This window comes from Schistocerca serialis, chromosome 4 (assembly GCF_023864345.2).
Source record: "Schistocerca serialis cubense isolate TAMUIC-IGC-003099 chromosome 4, iqSchSeri2.2, whole genome shotgun sequence".
Classification (NCBI taxonomy): domain Eukaryota; kingdom Metazoa; phylum Arthropoda; class Insecta; order Orthoptera; family Acrididae; genus Schistocerca; species Schistocerca serialis.
The window spans coordinates 803,364,273-803,388,111 of NC_064641.1; the positions used below are offsets into that span (position 1 = coordinate 803,364,273).

The window sequence follows — 23,839 nt, forward strand, 5'->3', positions numbered from 1 at the left end:
CCCTCATCTTGCAGTCTATATTTGTATGAATCAGGTTTGTCAATAGTAGATGACATTTTTATGCTCTTACTTGTTTCAATGACTTCCGAGACAATAATAAATATGGTCTTGCCTGTTATCATAAACATCTTTTGCTACATGTGAATGATAATTCCATCTTGTGATGGACATATGGGCCAAGCTTTTGTAAATAAGCAGTGATCTCCGTGACAAATTTTAAAAGAAGAATACCTGAAATATGTGCAAAAAAGATGCTGGCCTTGCAGTTAATAGAGGCTGCCACAGACATTACAAGGTTGAACTGGTCTGCATTGCAGTGGATACAGTTTGCATTAGGATATTTGTCTTTTATTAATTTCTGCACCCAATTTGACTTGCCATACATAACATTTGCACCATCATAACTCTGAGCCATTAGTTTCATTCAGTCATCACCAATTAAAAGTTCAATTTCTTTCAGAATATGTTCTGAGATAGTAAGAACATTCTTTCTGGGTCAACAGAGTTCCAATACCTTTTATGGGTTTTCAATTAACAATTTATTGCAAAACACTAATCAATTGAAATTCGCAAGATACATCTGTGGTTACATCAATGATTATTCCATTATCTGCATGTTTTATTTCCTTATGAATTTCCTTGCTGTACACCATCAACATGTATCACAGTAGTTCATTCTGGAGTTTTAGAAATGCCTTTGCCAGCGGTCGTGCCCGAGCTGTTCTAGGCACTTCAGTCCGGAACTGCACTGGTGCTATGGCCGCAGGTTTGAATCCTGTCTTGGGCATGATGTGTGTGATGTTCTTAGGTTAGTTAGGTTTAAGTAGTTCTAAGTCTAGGGGACTGATGACCTCAGATATTAAGTCCCATAGTTCTCAGAGCCATTTGAACCATTTTTTAGAAATGCCTTTGAGTACTAATGCTTGACTGAGGATCTTTATCCAATTCCACACAAAACTGAAATAGTTCAGGAAAAAATGCCCTTATTGTTTATTGTAGCTGTTAATCATTTACTTATATGGGGAATCTGATTTCTGCTGAATTTTCATTTTGCCTAGAAATGAAAGACTCAGAACATTGTTCACATGTCACAAAATTTAACATTTCATGCACTTTCATTTTAGATCATATATGCACAATATCAGCTATTCCAGTCTTATACCAATGAAAATCTACCACAAACAATATGCAAGAAGAACATAAAACAGCAACATTTTCCTCACAGCCACAAATTCATTTATTCTTTTGATAAATTTCTGAACTGAATTATAGCATCAATTTTTTGTTTGCTGCTGCAGATTAAGGAGTGGCCTGCCTGGTATTTTTAGCTGAATTTTTTCACTGAGAATCCTGTTACTCAGTTGAATTTTTAGTGACTCATTTCCCTCGTTCTTGTTTGTAACTTCCACATGCAACTGAATTTTCACTTAAAGAAAACACTCTACACACATCTATACTGTTTTCATTACCTGACCTCACAATGAAGTACAACATCTTTGGACTGAACTATATTACACAAACATGAATACTTGACTGTGGTTTTGTACTCAACCAGTGTAACCTAGATGGCACAGGCACAACACATGGTGAATATGTTAGTTTTTTGTTCTGTACCAATAACCATACTGCTGTGAAACACACAAATATTGAAATGGTGCCTCTTAGTTTCAAAATCTAATGGCATAATTATATTCAAAACCATATATTTTTATTCATAAGAAAGTTTAAGTGTATTATTTCTGTGTTCAATATAATTAAGCATTAGTTTGTGATTCCAAATGCATTATCATTAACTTGCAGCAAGATGACAACACTGCATTAAAGGAAGGCTCAGCCTAAGATGTATTCTACCATTGTCACTAGATGGCAGAATTATGCTTTTGTAGGTTCTTTGCATTACTGTTCTCTAACAGAATAGAACACAAGCTCTGCATCTGAGCAATCTTAGCTCTTCCTCTTCCATAGGAACACTGTAGACAGATGCTCTAGCCTCTATACACAGCACTTACAAGAGTAAACAGGTCAATCTGGAGTTGGCTCTAAGCTTCAGAAAACTACCATGAGAGCATGTGCTGCACAACTCATGGAACACATACTCAGGAACAATGTTTTATGTGCAGTTCCTCTACATTTCTCTTTCTTTCTCTGCCATAGTAGTGGTGCCAAGGCACAGATATACTACCCCAAAGCTGCACTTCACTAAATGATAAGTTGGCTATGTATGACAAGGGCCTTGCAATCTGTGGAGCAGACTTGCTTACAATAAGACTGTGGCACTTCATCTAATCCTGCTGACATTTTAGGTTTCAAGCTTTTTATTGCTTGTTAATACTGTCAACAACTTAATTATTTTTATTCACCGATGAGGGTAATGAAATGAAACCTCATTAAGATGTGAAACATATCGATTTATTTAAAAAAGTATCACTTTATCTATTAAACAATGGAAACTCCAGGTAAGTAACTATCTGGTCACATTGTCTATTTGTTTGTATGATTACTTGCTGACCTCTAGATAATAGGATGATTGATTTTTATAAGTTGCAGTCAATTGAAAACAAGACAGATGGAAAAACTAAGTAAACCATTTATTATGTCAAATCACTATAGCTGTTAATAAATTTACCCCACTGTGAGACAAGATGGTCAGTGCCTTCATGGAAAAATGTTTGCAGTTGCCTGTTGAATGACGATTGTACCCAAGCATGCACCTCTTTGTCCGAAGCAAATCGATGAGCACAAATGTCTTTCCTCATGGCATACATGTTGTCAAAATTGTTTTGACTACTTTGCAGAAGTTCCACTGGGAACCCCTTACACATCTTCCATAGAGTCGCAATCTCTCCCCATGTGATTTCCGTATTTTTGGAGCTGTGAAGAAAGACATTCATGGCTGTCAATTTGCTTCAGATAATTATGGTTGCATAAACAACTGCAAACGTTTTTCCATGAAGGCACTGACAGTCTTGTCTCACAGTGGGATAAATGTAGTTATGATCATAAAGGTTACTTTTTTAATAATAAACAGTTTACTAACTTTTTTCCCAATGTCTCATTTCCCTGCCCCTTATATTAATATATGTTAATACACTTTCCTCCACTTCAATCACAACATTACTTTCAGTACTCTATATCTAACATATTTCTGACTGTTGGAGTTTGTTCACCATTGGCAATGCCTTATATATGGAAAAAGAATCATGGTTTGGAGTACATATTAAATTGCAAATTCCTATACAACTGATTGGGTGCATCAGTTTTCATGTTGCTGGGAGGCAAGAGCATACCACATAAAAAAGGACATGTCTAGTAAGGCACTGTATAGTTCAAACCAACCTTTGGAACAAGTACTTCTTTTATGAAGTGTGTCACTAAAAGAAATTTAAATGATATCCTGAATGGCACCCATTATAGTTTAAATTATTAAATTTGAGATATCAGTGATTTGTTGTTGGAGTTATTATTGTCAAATATGTTACTGGCATAAACATTAGGTTACAGACATTTTACAGTGTTTGGCGTACATGAAAGACCGTTACCTCTTTTTCTTCACAGTAACACTTTCCACAAATGCATCGTCCTCGTCCTGAACAAATTTCAGAGGAGTTGCTGCTACGACAAACTTCTTCATCATCTAAAATATCTGTACCATTGCATTCACACCTTTCTCCAAATCTACCTGAATTGCATGCACAGTTCCCACATACAAGAGTTCCCATTTCATTGCATTCAGAGGCATTAGGCTTCTTTTCCTGAAGGTAAAATGAAAATCACTTTTTGTAGGTTTCATTCAACAAATATGTTAATACTTACAGTTTGGTATAACATCATTCAACAAGTAGGTTCAAATTAATAAACAAGAAAGAATTTTTAGTGTTGCTAGATACCACAGAATTAGCCATAAAGTACAAAAGGAAAAAAAAAAAATGATTTTACTGCCCTTTAACATATGAAGAGTGAAAAATGGTAAAGCATTATAAATGATTGGAAATAAGTTTTAGAAATGGATGTAAAAGCACATCACAAACAATAGTGTTTCATGTATTTTTTTTTTTTTAAAGCATTAACCAATACTTTCATTATAAGTTCAAGGAAATTCTTCGGCTGATCATTTTCTCTTGAAGAGCCATTCGTGGAGAGACACCATTGTGTCAGTACAACAAGTACTTACACTAGCATACAACATAAGAGTATCAGAATTAATGTATAAGGGATGACCTGCTCAAACTGTCAGTGAGTATTCCTGATCAAGTTGGCAGGTTTTGTTCTATAATATACATAACATATTAAAGGAAATAAAAGGATGACGTATGCTCTTTGAAGACAATATAAAACAGATCTACAAGAAAAAAATGCACACATAGTGTGAGCAATTACTAGGAAGATACATAAACCTAAGATATTAAAAGCACATTTTTGTGGATCCACTACTATACTTTTTTGTATGGGATCTAGTACTTACTGTACATATTCTTTATATTCATTGTAAATAATTCCTCATGTAATTTAAAGCATCAAACCCCTGCCAGAAATTTATAAGGCATAAGTTTACATTCAACAAAATTTTTGCTTCCAGAAAAATATGACATACCCATGGCTCTTAGCTGGAAAGGGCCAGAGAGTATATGTGAAAGAATAAATACATCTACAGTAGAATATCTGTAGTTTGTTTCCTCCTGGGCTGTAGTGCAAACACCTGGATACCTTTAATGACAGAGTAGTAGTTGTAAAGGCACAGAAACCTGTATATAGTTTTGTAGTTGGTCCTATAATCAGTTAATAATGATATTTGTTACTGCTTACTTTATATAGTATGCAGATATAGGAATTTATGTTTCTGTACATTTAATCTGAAAGATAATATTTTATCGCAGATGTCAGTTTGAAAATTTTGAATGTATCTGTGAAGTTTTAAGTGAATAAGGATTAGTTTAAATAGTGTATCATAAATTATTCTGTCAGAGTTACCTGGGAGAAATCTGGATCACATAAGTTTTCTAATGTGTATGGTATATGGAACAGCATATAAATTCACAACACCACACATTACCACACATTATATTATTGAGTGGGTTACAACATCCCACAGTGCTTGAAAATAAACATGTCGAAATTGCAATCATTTCAAAACACATGAAATACCAAAATATAGCCCAACTTTCAGAACTATTAGCTCATTCATTGGAGAGGAAAGAGGGATGGGTTGGGGAAGGTTAGAACAGTGGGGTATGTCACTCAGACTTCAAGATGCGAGAGTCCCACCTGTTGTGGGGATTAGGTGTTTTATCACGTGACTTGTCCTTTCGATAGCATTAATTCTGTAGCATTTTAATATTTCCTTAACCCATCAGCACCAATACAAATACATACCCTAGGGAGGTCATAAAACACCACAAGTTTTGTGATACCTGTTATGGGAGCTCAGAAAATGATCAACAAAATCTGTTGCTGTTTTGGTTCTTTTTCCTTCATTGTATCTATGTTGTCAATGTGGTATCTCAGCTACACACTTCTCATTTTGAGGATGTACCAGAAATGATGAGGATCTTCATTCAGAGAACTTTGCTTTCACTATCGGCAGTGCCTTAGTTGCCTACACGGGGCAAAGCATCTTGTCTAGTTTGCACATGAGGTAATACCAGACTGTTTCATCCATTTTCCCACTGACATTTTTGTAGCTCTCATTTCTCTCTGAATCAACTGCAGTTGTGTTGGTGATCAGAAATTTCTGAATTGATACTTCTGTGACAATTTTGCAATATTCAGTTACTTTTCTTGGGATGTGCTTAAGAAGGATGCTTACAATGGCACACCTATTACTTGTTACTCTGGTATGTTTTGTGTACCTTCCCAAGCAATAAAATATTGAAAAGTAGACTAGAATGGTGGGCATAGTATTCTTTATCTTTCATAAAACCTAGTGTTGCAAGTCTGCTTCTTCAACAACACAGGTGCTATGCTGATTAAGTATAGATAAATCACAGAATATAATAGATCCTTACTCTTCTTGAACTAAACAGAAACAAAGACTTCTGGAGGTGAATACCTCTTAGTCATTAAAATAATATGGAGATCTACTGAATAAATCAAATTTTAATACTGGAGAACACTATACATTTGTCCAACATAGAAGCATTCAAATACAAACAGCTCTCTCGATGCATGCATAAAGTGTCAGTTCTCTCACAGACAGCACAATCTGCGGTCAAATGGAGAATCATCATATATTAGAAAAATAGACATGTCCATGTGCAAGCCAGATGTCAAAGGAGAGAATAACTAAGTCCAAATCAGTGTCTATAACATAATCAAATATCACAAGGTCCATGTAAATAAGTCCACCAGAGAGCATGTGCTACACATCAGTGAACTGAGCCAAATGTGGCCAATACAGGCCATGGCAGTACTTATGTTTGCCACTGTCCTTTACCCATGTGACTCGGCACCAGTGGATGTATTGCTCTATGGCACCCTAGTGGCCTCACTCTACGCATGCACAATTATATCAACTGATCCATCAATATGGATGTGGGATTACAAGATTCCTCCCACCTTGAGTTGCGCCATAGGGCCAGAATCATCCGAGCTGTAGTGGGGGAGAATGAGATGAACATGGCTTGCTGCAGAGGCCAGAGTGTGGCTGTTGATGCTGCTGGTGGCTGAGGAACAGTTCCCGGATCTGACATCAGAGATGCAGGAGGTAATGGTAGGTGAGACCACACCTTGGTGCTGGTTCTAGAGAGGGCTGTGGGTCTGACATCAGACCTGGCACAGATTTAGGCCCTCCTGTGATGTCATCAAGGTCCAGATTCTTAGGAGTCATGGATGGCAGTTGGAGAATCATAAATGCTTGGCATCTGCATCCCGGGATGTTGGCTATAGTCCATGTGCCTGCTTTAGTCTGTCCTAGGAGTGGGCAACATGGGCTGTCCCCATTGGTGTGGCAAATCCAAAGTTTGCCCTGAATGTTGCAAACAGAGCTGGTTATACCACCAGTCCATAAGACTTGTTAAGTGGGTTCACCAAGACCAGCTGGCAGCCTTGCTGAGTGTAGATGGAACCACATATCCAGCTAGGCATATGTCCAAATGTGCATACCCCTTCTTCTTCTTCTTCTTCTTCTTCTTGTGATGATGAAGCTGCACCAAATCAGGCAAGGAAAGATGCGAGCACCCATCTTAAAGGTCTGCTGGGTTTTGATCTTAGAATGGCATTGCCCAGTTTAAGGATAAAAAGGACATAAGTACAGTACAGATAGGAGTGGACATCAAAATTTTTCCATCTGCATCTTAAACATTCTCACTAAACATTCTACGATGTCATTACATGCAGGGTAAAATGGAGATGTGGTAGCATGCTTATTCCATTGTGGGTGCAAAACTGTTAAAATCCCATGGGAGTAAACTGCAGTCCATTATTTGTGAAAAGAGATTATGGAGCTCCTTCATTAGAAAAAGTAATTGCAAGGGCCTTAGTAGTATTTTCCATCATAGTCTATTGCATTTTTATTACATATAGGAAATGATCCCATAACTTCTCTCATTAATAAACGGTCACAATGCCCATATAGTACTAGGGACAGAAAGTTGGCTGAAACCAGACATAAACAGTAATGAAATCCTAAACTCAGATTGGAATGTATACCTCAGAGACAGGCTGGACAGTGAAGGGGGAGGCGTGTTTATAGCGATAAGAAGTGCAATAGTATCGAAAGAAATTGACGGAGATCCGAAATGTGAAATAATTTGGGTGAAGGTCATGGTTAAAGCAGGCTCCGACATGGTAATTGGATTTCTCTATAGGCCCCCTGGCTCAGCAGCTGTTGTGGCTGAGCACCTGAAGGATAGTTTGGAAAATATTTCGAGTAGATTTCCCCACCATGTTATAGTTCTGAGTGGAGATTTTAATTTGCTGGATATAGACTGGGAGACTCAAACGTTCATAACTGGTAGCAGGGACAAAGAATCCTGTGAAATTTTTTTAAGTGCTTTATCTGAAAACTACCTTGAGCAGTTAAACAAAGAACCGACTCGTGGCAACTACGTATTGGACCTTCTGGTGACAAACAGACCCGAACTATTTGAAACAGTTAATGCAGAACAGGGAATCAGCGATCACAAAGCAGTTACTGCATTGATGATTTCAGCCGTAAATAGAAATATTAAAAAAGGTAGGAAGATTTTTCTGTTTAGCAAAAGTGACAAAAAGCAGATTACAGAGTACCTGATGGCTCAACACAAAAGTTTTGTCTCAAGTACAGATAGTCTTGAGGATCAGTGGACAAAGTTCAAAACCAATGTACAATATGCATTAGATGAGTATGTGCCAAGCAAGATTGTAAGAGATGGAAAAGAGCCACCATGGTACAACAACTGAGTTAGAAAATTGCTGCGGAAGCAAAGGGAACTTCACAGAAAACATAAACATAGCCAAAGCCTTGCATACAAACAAAAATTACGTGAAGCGAAATGTAGTGTGAGGAGGGCTATGTGAGAGGTGTTCAATGAATTTGAAAGAAAAGTTCTGTGTACTGACTTGGCAGAAAATCCTAAGAAATTTTGGTCTTATGTCAAAGCAGTAGGTGAATCAAAACAAAATGTCCAGACACTCTGTGAACAAAATGGTACTGAAACAGAGGATGACAGACTAAAGGCCAAAATACTAAATGTCTTTTTCCAAAGCTGTTTCACAGAGGAAGACTGCACTGTAGTTCCTTCTCTAGATTGTCACACAGATGACAAAATGGTAGATATCGAAATAGACGACAGAGGGATACAGAAACAATTAAAATCGCTCAAAAGAGGAAAATCCGCTGGACCTGATGGGATACCAGTTCAATTTTACACAGAGTACGCGAAGGAACTTGCGCCCCTTCTTGCAGCAGTGTACCATCGGTCTCTAGAAGAGTGTAGCATTACAAAGGATTGGAAAAGGGCACAGGTCATCCCCATTTTCAAGAAGGAACGTCGAACAGATGTGCAGAACTATAGACCTATATCTCTAACATCGATCAGTTGTAGAATTTTGGAATACGTATTAGGTTCGAGTATAATGACTTTTCTGGAGACTAGAAATGTACTCTGTAGGAATCAGCATGGGTTTCGAAAAAGACGGTTGTGTGAATCCCAGCTTGCACTATTCGTCCACGAGACTCAGAGGGCCATAGACACAGGTTCACACGTAGATGCCGTGTTTCTTGACTTCCACAAGGCGTTCGATACAGTTCCCCACAGTTGTTTAATGAACAAAGTAAGAACATATGGACTATCAGACCAATTGTGTGATTGGATTGAGGAGTTCCTAGATAGCAGAACACAGCATGTCATTCTCAATGGAGAGAAGTCTTCCGAAGTAAGAGTGATTTCAGGTGTGCTTCAGGGGAGTGTCGTAGGACTGTTGCTATTCACAATATACATAAATGACTTTGTGGATGACATCAGAAGTTCACTGAGGCTTTTTGCGGATGATGCTGTGGTATATCGAGAGGTTGTAACAGCGGAAAATTGTACTGAAATGCAGGAGGATCTGCAGCGAATTGACGCATGGTGCAGGGAATGGCTATTCAATCTCAATGTAGACAAGTGTAATGTGCTGTGAATACATAGAAAGATAGATCCCTTATCATTTAGCTACAAAACAGCAGGTCAGCAACTGGAAGCAGTTAATTCCATAAATTATCTGGGAGTAGGCATTAGGAGTGATTTAAAATGGAATGATCATATAAAGTTGATTGTTGGTAAAGCAGATGCCAGACTGAGATTCATTGGAAGAATCCTAAGGAAATGCAATCCGAAAACAAAGGAAGTACGTTACAGTACGCTTGTTCACCCACTGCTTGAATACTGCTCAGCAGTGTGGGATTCGTACCAGATAGGGTTGATAGAAGAGATAGAGAAGATCCAACGGAGAGCAGCGCGCTTCATTACAGGATCATTCAGTAATCGCGAAAACATTACGGAGATGATAGATAAACTCCAGTGGAAGACTCTGCAAGAGAGATGCTCAGTAGCTCGGTACGGGCTTTTGTTGAAGTTTCGAGAACATACCTTCACCGAAGAGTCAAGCAGTATATTGCTCCCTCCTATGTATATCTCGTAAAGAGACCATGAGGATAAAATCAGAGAGATTAGAGCCCACACAGAAGCATACCAACAATCCTTCTTTCCACGAACAATACGAGACTGGAATAGAAGGGAGAACCGATAAAGGTACTCAGGGTACCATCCGCCACACACCGTCAGGTGGCTTATGGAGTGTGGATGTAGATGTAGATGTAGATGATAATATTTATCTATCAGAATCAACCAGATGGCTCCATGGAATGGGCCTACAAAATCTACATGCATCTGATCCCAAAGCTGGATAGTCATAGGGTATGGCTGATAGGTTTGGTGCCGACTGCTGTGACTGACAACCCTGACATTTTTGAGCCACTCACACAATGTCCTCATCTATATTTGGCCAATATACATATTACAAAAAGGAAAGTTGCTACTCACCATATAGTGGAGATGCTGAGTTGCAGATAGGCACAACAAAAAGAATGTCACAAATAAGCTTTCAGCCACACACTCACACTCACACACACACACACACACACGCACACACACACAATGCAACTCACACACACATTACTGCAGTCTCTGGCAACTGAAGCCACACTATGAGAAGCAGCACCAGCGCATGATGGGAGTGGCGACTGTGTGGGGGTAAGGAGGAGGCTGGGGTGGGGAGGAGGCGGGATAGTAGGGTGTGGGACAGTGAAGTTCTGCTGGGGAGTGCACAGGGATGAGGTGGAGAGAGAGTAGAGCAGCTGTGTGCAGTTGGGAGATTGGACGGAGGGCAGGGGAGAGTTGGGGGGGAGGGGGAATTGGAAAAAAAGAGAAGTACACTACTGGCCATTAAAATTGCTACACCAAGAAGAAATGCAGATGATAAACGGGTATTCATTGGACAAATATATTACACTAGAACTGACATGTGATTACATTTTCACGCAATTTGGGTGCATAGATCCTGAGAAATCAGTACCCAGAACAACCACGTCTGGCTGTAATAAAGGCCTTGATATGCCTGGGCATTGAGTCAAACAGAGCTTGGATGGCGTGTACACCATTGACCAGATGTTTTCAATTGGTGAGAAATCTGGAGAATGTGCTGGTCAGGGTAGCAGTCAAACATTTTCTGTATCCAGAAAGGCCTGTACAGGACCTGCAACATGCGGTTGTGCATTATCCTGCTGAAATGTAGGGCTTCGCAGTGATTGAATGAAGGGCAGAGCCACGGTTTGTAACACATCTGAAATGTAATGTCCACTGTTCAAAGTGCCGTCAATGAGAACAAGAGGTGACTGAGATGTGTAACCAGTGGCACCCCATACCATCATGCCAGGTGATACACCAGTATGGCGATGACGAATACACCCTTCCAATGTGCATTCACCGCGCTGTTGCCAAACACGGATGCGACCATCATGATGCTGCAAACAGAACCTGGATTCATCCGAAAAAATGATATTTTGCCATTCGTGCACCCAGATTCGTCGTTGAGTACACCATTGCAGGCGCTCCTGTCTGTGATGCAGCGTCAAGGGTAACCACAGTCATGGTCTCTGAGCTGATAGTCCATGCTGCTGCAAACGTCATCAAACTGTTCGTGCAGATGGTTGTTGTCGTGCAAATGTCCCCATCTGTTGACTCAGGGATCGAGACGTGGCTGCATGATTCGTTACAGCCATGATGCCTGTCACCTTGACTGCTAGTGATAAGAGGCCATTGGGATCCAGCACGGCATTCCGATTACCCTCCTGAACCCACCGATTCCATATTCTGCTAACAGTCATTGGATCTTGACCAACGCAAGCAGCGATGTCGCGATACGATAAACCACAATTGTGATAGGCTACAATCTGACCTTTATCAAAGTCGGAATTGTGATGGTACACATTTCTCCTCCTTACACGAGGCATCACAACAACGTTTCACCAGGCAATGCCTGTCAACTGCTGTTTGTGTATGAGAAATTGCTTGGAAACGTTCCTCATGTCAGCATGTTGTAGGTGTTGCCACCAGTGCCAACCTTGTGTGAATGCTCTGAAAAGCTAATCATTTGCATATCACAGCATCTTCTTCCTTTCAGTTAAATTTCATGTCTGTAGCATGTCATCTTTGTGGTGTAGCAATTTTAATGGCCAGTAGTATAAAACGACTGTAGGCGATGGTGGAATGAGAGCTTGTAGTGGTGGAATGAGAACAGGGAATGGGGTGGATGGGTGAGAACAAAGACTAATGAAATTTGAGGCCAGGAGGGTTAGGGGAACGCAGGATAAATCTCAGGGAAAGTCCCCAACTGCGCAATTAAGAGAAGCTGGTGTTGGTGGGAAGGATCCATATGGCACAGGCTGTAATGCAGTCATTGAAATGAAGGATGTCATGTTGGGCAGTGTGCTCAGCAATAGGGTGGTCCACCTGTTTCTTGGCCACAGTTTATTGGTGGTCATTAATCCAGACAGACAGCTTGTTGGTTATCATGCCCACATAGAATGCAGCAGAGTGGTTGCAGCTTAGCTTGTAGATCAAATGACTGATTTCACAGGTAGCCCTGCTATTCATGGGATAGGTGATGTTTGTGACTGGACAGGAGTACATGGTGGTGGGAAGATGTATGGGACAGGTCTTGCATCTAGGTCTATTACAGTGACAGTCTTTTTGTTGTGTCTCCTTGCAACTCAGTATCTCTGCTATATAGTACATAGCAACTTTCCTTTTCTTAAAATTTTTACATTCCATCCTGGATTTTCCATTGTTTGATCAATACACATATTGTTAGACAATATTCTTCATTCTGGAAATGTCCCAGTGGAAGTGATGCAGGAGTTGCAACATACCAAGTGCAGAACCTCCTGAGTCACCTACTCAACCCTGGCAGTCATCATGTTTTAGCAACAGGATGCATTTGGAAAGAGTAAGGGCCTGTTGTCATAGAAAAGAAACAAGAGCTAAATTCCACAAAGGCTGCTGAAGGAAGTGCTTGCAGTCAGCCAATTTGTATGATTGGTGAATAGTGGATCCTTATGTGTGGCTGCTCCAGAATGTCTTACTGTGAATCAGTCTGGAACCAGACAGTCTCCTCCTTATCAAATTAATGATCCAGACTCAAAGGGAATCCTGACAACACATTAGCATTTGTGTGCTAAGCTGATATATGATAATTAATTGAATACTGGTTATTTGAAAAGAAAAGTACCCACCATTGTAACCCCTGAGATATCCACTCATGAAACTCTGACGTTTGGCCAAATATGGACAACAATGACCTATTCTCTGAGACCAGATGAAATTTTTTACCATACAGAACTTCTGGATATGAAAAGTAAGTGCCAATTCCTCCTTCTCTATCTGTGAATAATTTTTGTTGGGGTGTGGTCAACATCTTAGAAATGAATGTGAAAGGCTGTTCCAAACTATGTGGGTACGTATGCAACAGGATGGCCCCTGCGATGTATGGTGATACATCAGTGACTGACAGTTGGAAAATGCGGCTGATATAAGGTTATGCATGGAGCAGTTTTGAGACATTGCTTCAGCTTACAAATGCTTGTTGACAATCTGTGGACCACTGGGAAGGGATCACTTTCCTACACAGTTAATTCAATGCATGGGCTATCATCACAATTTTGGGGGAATACATTGGGCATATATGTAACCTCACACATAAAAACTAGCAAATCCTTTAATATTTTGGTAATGGTATATGGGAGATACCTACCACATTCTCTGACTTTGATTCAAGGCAATCCAGGCGAATGACATATCCTGCACAATTAATAGAATGCTGAAAGAAGGAGCATTTTGATAAATAGCACTTAAACCTGGCTTTCAAAAGAACTGAAAATATTTGCTGGAGATTCAATATACACTCCTCTTGGCTTTTTCTTGTCACTACTATTAGGGTGGTGCATAAGTTCATAGCATTTTTCCGTAAGTTTAATGAAGACAACAGATGCACATAACAGAGGCTTTAGTCATTAATAATATATTCTCCTTCACTATTTGCAACAGTCTACCAACATTGGGGTAACTTTTCAATTCTGTGACTGTAGAAATCACGTGGTTTTGAGGCAAAGAACTCATTGAGCCATGTTTGGAGTGCATTTTCATCTGGAAAGAAGTTCCTTGAAGTTTGTTTGATTAAAAAAAAATACCTGGGGGTACATGATTAGGTGAATAATGTGGGTGCAGAATGATTTCCCAACCCAACTCCTGTATAGTGTTTTTTGTCAGTGTAGCAGAATATGGGTGGGTGGCACACGTGTCTTTGTACAGGTAGTTGCTTTTTTTTTTGGCGCAACCATTCCTTTCTTTTCCTTATGTTCACCAAAAAGCACCATTTCTTGTCATCAGTAACAATAAAGAATAGGCATGGTTGGTGGAATGATCACAGTTAATCACTTTTACCAGTTCTCGAATACACTGATGTGGATCATTATGGATTAATGTATTTAAACAATCGTCATCAAACCCCAAAGGTCTTCCTGAACATGGAGGGTCATTAATGTCAAAATGATCCTCCTCAGAATGAGAAGACCATTTTCTTGCCATGCTCTGTCTAATGACAATATCCTTGCAAACGACACAAATGATTCCAGTGGCTCCACTGTTGCCACCCCTCGACTAAACTCAAACAGCAGACTATGTTGGAAATTTTCTGATTTTTACACTTGTTTTTCCATTTTCTAGTGTCCACATCTCCACTAACTATCTCCAAATGACAAAATGGAAACTCAAATAGCAAAAGTGAACTAAAAATAAAAAATGGCAATTGAGAAATAAACCTATATCAACCGTGATACCAACATGCAAAACAAAAATTCTATGAACTTAAGTATCAACCTAATATATTACCCAGATAACAGAGACATTATGGAATGTTGGCAATAGTTTGTTCTAGAAACTTCAGGAAGATTGCTGGTGCACTTGGAATACTGAAAGGTTACCTGTTATATTAATGGAGGTCATAAGGAGTATCTAACACTAGAATAGCTTTAGAAGCCTCATTCAAATGCAGTTGAAAATAATATTCTGAAAGCTGAATCTTAGAGTAATACTCACCCCTGCCAAATTTGAAAATAAATCATTAGGATGTGGAAGGGTACATGAGTGGATAATCGCCCACAAAGGCATAATGCACCACCTGCTGTGTGAACAATAAGTAAAAGGTGATGCCCAACTGCTATAAGGAATCTGGGACAGCACTTATAACTACTCTAAGTGATAAGTTCTACTCTGACTTCATCCTGAAAGGCCAAAGATATTGGCTGGGTTCTGAAAAATTTTACCATTACCGACTGTTTTAGTGCAAAGTGGGCAGAAAAATTAAAGCCTGTAGAAAATAAGGGGGCATATTGGAGACACAAAGGATCCACATCTACAAATGTTGGATAGAAAACCCAGAAACTATATATGTATTGAAGCCAAAACTATTTTTCTGCCAAGGGTTCTGCCACTACAAAGAAGGATTCTGATAACTTGCTTTTACATTAATTCCACAACTACCCAGCCTAGTATCAGAAATTCAGGATGAACATAACTCAACAGCTTAGCTGCTACTTGTTTTAAGGCTGGAGACCCCAATCAGAGACACATAGGCTGATTAATAATTAGACTGAGTTCCCCACATAAAAAAGGAATAAAATTGGAATATGATAAACCATTGCTAACAGAGTAAGGTGGCACTGTCCTGCCACTGAATTTGTGAAGTTTATTTTCACTGCCGCACTTGACTGATGATGACTTGGTCAGCTCTGACAAACACTGTTATGTGATACTGACAAAAACATCGTTAATAGACATCATTGTTATGTAGGAAATTATATATAGCATGTAAAGAAAAGCCATCAGGACAACTGGGCTGTTCACAAAAAATGTTGCTGAGACTGAGTGCAAAAACTGTCATGATGCAGTGCTTGTTGCCTGACCAGTCAAGCAGGGCTGATTCATTTCTACCCGGACTGCATGAGACATTTGCATTTTGTCATCTGGCGGACTAGATCATGTTGCATTTGCCATTTAAGATGACAGTTCTGATATATCATATTCTGTGGAAAAGATAGCCTGAACAGCTTGTGAAATCTTGAGGGCCGAGGCAATAAGCAAAACGTCAGCTAAAGAAGTGATATCACTGTCTTAATGCTACTGCAAAAACTTTTGCTAATATGACCAGTACTTCACATATTAATTTTTCTTCATACAATTTTCGCAAGAACACACAAACTTTCATTTTCTACTCAGGTCCTGCAAGGTCCACGAGCCATTATATGTAACTGTCTGATGTTGCCTTACAATGTTGGAGGAACTCTTAAGTGAGTAGCCATCATATACATTTTTGTTGCAAAATGTTCACTTAAAAGTTAGTTAATAGTGGGTAAGGGCAGTATTGATAGTTCAAACAAAGGGTCCAGTTTTTGCACAGGATTATAAGCCTGTGGGTTTGTACATAATAAAAAATTTCACTGTCTCTCAGGGCACTTCATGTCACTGACCTGTAAAAGAAGTGCTAAACACTTCCCAGCCCTCTTGAGCTACATTAAAAGGCTGGAAAGCCTGGACTGCCAGGTACTATTATAACCATGGTGGAGTTGTCAGCTTCTGGATGAGTTTGTGCTATTGATTAAGCTGTTGTGTCCAAAGCTAAGAAAACTGCTTGTCCATCTTGGTTGTAACACTCAGCAAAGTGGCCTGGTAAGTCCTATTCTGAGACACAGTGGACTGTAGTTCCAAAGAACCCTAACTCCAACTATTGTGTGCCTTCTATTTCTTCAACAGAAGGTCTTTGAACACCAATGAAGAACAGATAAACCACAGGATATAACAGATCCTGATTCTTTTTGGACTAAAGAGAAATGAGGACTTTTGGAGATAGATACCTGTTGGGTGTTATTTAGATACACTGCATATTCCTGAATAACTAAAATGTTAGTGCTGGAGAACATTGTAAGTCAGTCTGGTAAGTCAGTCCAGTTGGGAACCATTCAAAAGTGTATCATTGTGTCAATGCATGCACACACCATTAGTTAACTCATGGAATGCATGACCTGCATTCACATGGAGACAGCACCATGTTAGGAAAATAAACGTATTTGTGTGCAAGCCAAATATTCAAGTCCAAATGTCCAGAAAATAGCCAAGTACTGCAAAGTTGAGATAAATAAGTTCACTGGAGAGCACATAGAACTCATCAGCGAACTGAGACAACTGACACTGTGATGGTCTGCAGCAGTCCTTAAATCTACTTCTATTGTTTATCAACCTGGCCTGGTGTCAGCACATGTGCCACTCTGCACCACACCTAGCGATCTCACTGCATATATCTATAATTGCATCAACTGATCCATCAATATATCTGGCAGGTTTACAAGGATTGCAATTCCATTTGTATGTTGTGGCAAACATTAAAATGACTGATTTGGCTTACAAAATGACTCGACTTTGTCTATTACAGAAATAAATATGTAATGCTCTTTGATTCTTCAGGCAGTTTAGATAACTTTGAAAGATGAGAGACTAATCATTAACCATTTTTATGGCTGCATTGTGGTTATTTCCATTTCATTTGGGAAATTATCCATCAACATTTGTTTTCCAGAAACAATATACTGGAGGCCACAAACCCTCTTGTTTCCAGAAGGGCCACTGAAAGAAAAAGCAATATGAATGGTAAACCATTATAATTTCATTGAATTTTTTTAATGGTTGATTACAAATTCCCTGCTAAGCTAGTGCTCATGATGTTTAAACAAAGTGATGGAAAACACTGGAAAGGTAGCTTCCTGCAGGCTTAAAAACTGATGAGCTTGGTTACTTTAGATATCACATTGATATTATCTATGTTCCCAACATTTTAATGATTAATTATGAATGACAGAGTAGGTTGCACAGTGGTTAGCCCATTGGACTCAGCACTTGGGAGGACGATGGTTCAAACATGCGTCCGGCCATCCTGATTTAGATTTACCATTACTTCCCTAAATTGCTTCAGGCAAATGCTAGGGACAGTTCCTTTGAAAGTATATGGCTGAATTCCTTCCCCATCCTTCCAAATCTGATGGGACTGGTGACCTCGCCATTTGCTCCCTTCCCCACAACCAACCAACCAGTTATGAATGATTTATTGTTACATGTACAGCCACAGTGCATGTTTTTTGTAATCCTGTAGCACAGTTATATAAAAATGTCTGGAAGACAGTTCAATGGTCCATTCTGCCTGTTCTTTTCACTTATGAAGTGGTACTATTATTATACAGCATTATGATCCATCACTTTCTGTTTAAAAATGAAACATATATTTTCAAGTTTCTAGCTTTTTACCACAATTCATGTAAATTATGAAGTGATACTAATAATCTTTGCAAAAGACCATTCTATAAATGGATTAAGCGATAATAGATTATGGCCCAAAGGACATAACTCAGTGAGAGCCAGAGGAAGGCAGCTGCCCCTCCCCCCCTCCCTCCCCTGCTTTTCCTCATCCTCTGGATAAAAGTACCTTTGTAATCTGGGGTTGCATTCTGCCCCACAAACAAAAATACATATCAGTTCAGCATCACTTAAAAGAAAACTTGAATGTGTAGTTGTTACTAACTAGTAGCAAATGCACCCAGAGGCATTTGTTGTGAGATGTCAAAACTATTTCATCATTCACCATGAAACTAACATGAGTTGCCATCTTCTAATCAGATCCTAGGTACGGTCTTGTGGTTATGTACTGATGGACTTGTTGTTTCCAACTATGTTATCTACTATGTTATAAATTTCTTGATATGCTCCTCTAGCATGATATGTCAACTCTATACCACTGCATATAAAACTGTACGATAAGAATTTATAGTCACACTTACCTTACTGCAAGGACAGTCAGTGAACACTTGTAAATCCATTGCAATGCTGTCCCTTATACCAACTGCCATTATATGAAAATTTTCTTTCCACATTAAATCATTCATATTTGGTGGGTCTTTCACAATAATTTCTGCTGTCACATTGATTATATCACCACTCTTCAGCATTGATATTTTATTACCTTCTGACACACTTCCATCTGGTCCTTTGGGATAGTATGTTACAGATACATATTCTGCATCATCTTTCAGTTCAACAGATGCAGAAATTTCCTAAAATTGATGGAAATATCATTGTTACTGAAAAATAAGTTAATTTATTTGTTATCTAGTAAATATCTTATTGAGAATGTCTGTCATCTTTGACATAGTTACTACTTGCTACCATAAACTGGTTGTAGGCTTTCTGTTTAAGACATATCGGGAATTTACTTCAGAATACAGTGTTCAGTTTCTCAAACAAACTCCAAAGCATTTTTACCTGCCTGTTTTCATAATGTATAATTCAGATAGTGTCATTATTAGTCTTTTCTAGTCTCCTATTGCCATACTGATAGTACATCAGTTTGTTGAAGAATCAATAGAACACTGAAGAAACCACAGTAATATAGGAAATCATGAAGAGGAAGGTTGATAAATTGGTAGAACAAGAGGTAGATGACAGTTTTAAATGAAGCATTAGGCAACAATTGAGTGAAACAGAGGAAAAGAACAGATTAGAAAATGAATTGGTAACTTCGAGAGATGAAACATTTAGGGGATCAGAGGATCAAATAGGTCAAAAGACATAGCCCAGTAGAAATCCTTTGACAAAACATGAGGTATTGAATTTAACTGATAAAAGAAGGAAACATAAACTTGCAGAAAATAAGGCAAGCAAGAGGCAACACAGATATCTAAAAAATGAGATTGGCAGAAAGTCCAAAATTGAAAAGCAAGAATGGCTAGAGGCAAAGTGTAAAATGGCAAAGCAGGAATGGTTAGAAGTGAAATGCAGAACTGTAGAAGTATGTGTGACGATAGGAAATAGATATGCCACATAGAGGAAAATTAAAGAAATCTTTGGAGAAAACAGAAGCACTTTTATGAATATTAAGAGCTCATGTGCTAAGTAAATGCTAAGCAAATGGGGAAAGGCTAAAAGGGAAAATAAATATATAGAAGGGCTATACAAGGTAAAAAAGCTGAAGACAATATTATGGGAACGGGAAGTAGATGAAGGTGAGAGGGAAGATATGAAATACTGCGAGAAGAATCTGACAAAGCAGAGAAAAACCTAAGTCAATAGTAGGCACCTAGAGTCAATGACACTCCCTCAGAACTATTGAGATCTGTGGGAGAGCCACTCATGACAAAACTATTCTCCTCAATATGTAAAATATTTGAGATGGGAAATACTGCAAAAAGAATGTAGTAGTACCAATTTCAAAGAAGGCAGGTACTGGCCAGAGCAAACATTACAGAACCACCAGTTTAAAATAACAGTTGCAGAATACTGACACAAATTATGAAGAGAAAGATTTTGACAGTTCTGACCAGAATACACACTTCTAAATTCAAAAAATACAGTGTTGAAGGATGTGAAAGGGAATCAGTAATTGAGAAAGTAGTAAGACAGTACTGCAGCCTATCCTTGATTATACTCAGCCTCTACATTTACCAAGCAATAAAGGAAACCGAGGAGATATTTGGAAAGAGAATTAAAGTTAATGGGAAAGAAACTAAACCTGGAGGTTTGTCAGTAATATTGCAGTTGTGTTAGAGATGGGTGTGGCCATGTATGGAAGTGAGCCATGGATGATAAACAGTTCAGACAAGAAGAGAATAGAAGCTTTTGAAATGTGGTGCTATAAAGCACTGCAGAAAATTAGAGGGATAGAGCGAACAGCTAATGAAGAAGTACTGAAGCAAATCAACAAAAAAAGAAATCTGTGGTACATCTTGACTGAAAGAAAGGATTATTTGATAGGACCCATCCTGAGGCATCAAGGTAGCCAATTTGGTAATGGCGGGAAGTGGGCACACATGTGTGTGTGTGTGTGTGTGTGTGTGTGTGTGTGTGTGTGTGTGAAGGTGGTGGTGGAGGGGGTGGGGGGTGGGGGGTGGGGGGAAGAATATAAGAATTGTAGAGAGAGATCAAGGTATGATAACAGTACACAGGTTAAAATGGATGCAGATTGTAACAGCTACACAGAGATGTAGAGGCTTTCATAGCATAAATTGATGTGAAGGGCTGCTACAAATCAGTCTTCAGGCTGAAGACAAGAGCAATGTAAATAACAAGGCTACATCCTCTGTTTGAACAAGAAAGTGAGAAGTTCGTAATAAGAAAGGAGATAGGCAAGGTGATTACATTTAAACAAAACTAATTAATCTTCAGGCCTATTGTCATACTTAGTCTGTCTCCTTGAGACAACATTAGCCATGTGTGGCTGTGTGTGTGTGTGTGTGTGTGTGTGTGTGTGTGTGTGTGTGTGTGTGTGTGTGTGTTTGTGTTTGTGTGTGTGTCTGTGTGTGTGAGAGAGAGAGAGATATGTGTGTGTGTCTTGTTTACATCTGATAAAGGACTTTATATATATATATATATATATATATATATATATATATATATATATATAATGGAAGGAAACATTCCACGTGGGAAAAATTATATATAAAAACGAAGATGAGCTGACTTACCGAACAAAAGCGCTGGCAGGTCGATAGACACACAATCAAACACAAGCATACACACAAAATTCAAGCTTTCGCAACAAACTGTTGCCTCATCAGGAAAGAGGGAAGGAGAGGGGAAGACGAAAGGAAGTGGGTTTTAAGGGAGAGGGTAAGGAGTCATTCCAATCCCGGGAGCGGAAAGACTTACCTTAGGGGGAAAAAAGGACAGGTATACACTCACACACACGCACATATCCATCCACACATACAGACACAAGCAGACATATTTAAAGACAAAGAGTTTGGGCAGAGATGTCAGTCGAGGCAGAAGTGTAGAGGCAAAGAAGTTGTTGAAAGACAGGTGAGGTATGAGTGGCGGCAACTTGAAATTAGCGGAGATTGAGGCCTGGCGGATGACGAGAAGAGAGGATATACTGAAGGGCAAGTTCCCATCTCCGGAGTTCGGATAGGTTGGTGTTGGTGGGAAGTATCCAGATAACCCGGACGGTGTAACACTGTGCCAAGATGTGCTGGCTGTGCACCAAGGCATGTTTAGCCACAGGGTGATCCTCATTACCAACAAACACTGTCTGCCTGTGTCCATTCATGCGATTGGACAGTTTGTTGCTGGTCATTCCCACATAGAATGCATCACAGTGTAGGCAGGTCAGTTGGTAAATCACGTGGGTGCTTTCACACGTGGCTCTGCCTCTGATCGTGTACACCTTCTGGGTTACAGGACTGAAGTAGGTGGTGGTGGGAGGGTGCATGGAACAAGTTTTGCATCGGGGGCGGTTACAAGGATAGGAGCCAGAGGGTAGGGAAGGTGGTTTGGGGATTTCATAGGGATGAACTAACAGGTTACGAAGGTTAGGTGGACGGCGGAAAGACACTCTTGGCGGAGTGGGGAGGATTTCATGAAGGATGGATCTCATTTCAGGGCAGGATTTGAGGAAGTCGTATCCCTGCTGGAGAGCCACATTCAGAGTCTGGTCCAGTCCCGGAAAGTATCCTGTCACAAGTGGGGCACTTTTGTGGTTCTTCTGTGGGGGATTCTGGGTTTGAGGGGACGAGGAAGTGGCTCTGGTTATTTGCTTCTGTACCAGGTCGGGAGGGTAGTTGCGGGATGCGAAAGCTGTTTTCAGGTTGTTGGTGTAATGATTCAGGGATTCCGGACTGGAGCAGATTCGTTTGCCACGAAGACCTAAGCTGTAGGGAAGGGACCGTTTGATGTGGAATGGGTGGCAGCTGTCATAATGGAGGTACTGTTGCTTGTTGGTGGGTTTGATGTGGACGGATGTGTGAAGTTGGCCATTGGACAGGTGGAGGTCAACGTCAAGGAAAGTGGCATGGGATTTGGAGTAGGACCAGGTGAAACTGATGGAACCAAAGGAGTTGAGGTTGGAGAGGAAATTCTGGAGTTCTTCTTCACTGTGAGTCCAGATCATGAAGATGTCATCAATAAATCTGTACCAAACTTTGGGTTGGCAGACTTGGGTAACCAAGAAGGCTTCCTCTAAGCGACCCATGAATAGGTTGGCTTATGAGGGGGCCATCCTGGTGCCCATGGCTGTTCCCTTTAATTGTTGGTATGTCTGGCCCTCAAAAGTGAAGAAGTTGTGGGTCAGGATGAAGCTGGCTAAGGTGATGAGGAAAGAGGTTTTAGGTAGGGTGGCAGGTGATCGGCGTGAAAGGAAATGCTCCATCGCAGCGAGGCCCTGGACGTGCGGAATATTTGTGTATAAGGACGTGGCATCAATGGTTACAAGGATGGTTTCCGGGGGTAACAGATTGGGTAAGGATTCCAGGTGTTCAAGGAAGTGGTTGGTGTCCTTGATGAAGGATGGGAGACTGCATGTAATGGGTTGAAGGTGTTGATCTACATAGGCAAAGATACGTTCAGTGGGGGCTTGGTAACCAGCTACAATGGGGCGGCCGGGATGATTGGGTTTGTGGATTTTAGGGAGAAGGTAGAAGGTAGGGGTGCGGGGTGTCGGTGGGGTCAGGAGGTTGATGGAGTCAGGTGAAAGGTTTTGCAGGGGGCCTAAGGTTCTGAGGATTCCTTGAAGCTCTGCCTGGACATTGGGAATGGGATTACCTTGGCAAACTTTGTATGTGGTGTTGTCTGAAAGCTGACGCAGTCCCTCAGCCACATACTCCCGACGATCAAGTACCACGGTCGTGGAACCCTTGTCCGCCGGAAGAATGACGATGGATCGGTCAGCCTTCAGATCACGGATAGCCTGGGCTTCAGCAGTGGTGATGTTGGGTGTAGGATTAAGGTTTTTT

The 23,839-nt window shown here is 39.9% G+C and overlaps 1 protein-coding gene across 1 annotated transcript in view; it reads right to left on the bottom strand.

Moving 5' to 3' along the window:
• LOC126474781 (integrin beta-PS-like) overlaps positions 1 to 23,839 on the bottom strand; it is a 123,730-nt gene that overhangs the window by 26,048 nt on the left and 73,843 nt on the right. Inside the window, exons 8-9 of the mRNA XM_050102258.1 lie at positions 18,896 to 19,168; positions 3,540 to 3,752 (exon numbers count right to left, since the gene is read on the bottom strand). Of these exons, the coding sequence (XP_049958215.1) occupies positions 3,540 to 3,752; positions 18,896 to 19,168 (486 nt within the window). The remainder of the gene's footprint in view (positions 1 to 3,539; positions 3,753 to 18,895; positions 19,169 to 23,839) is intronic.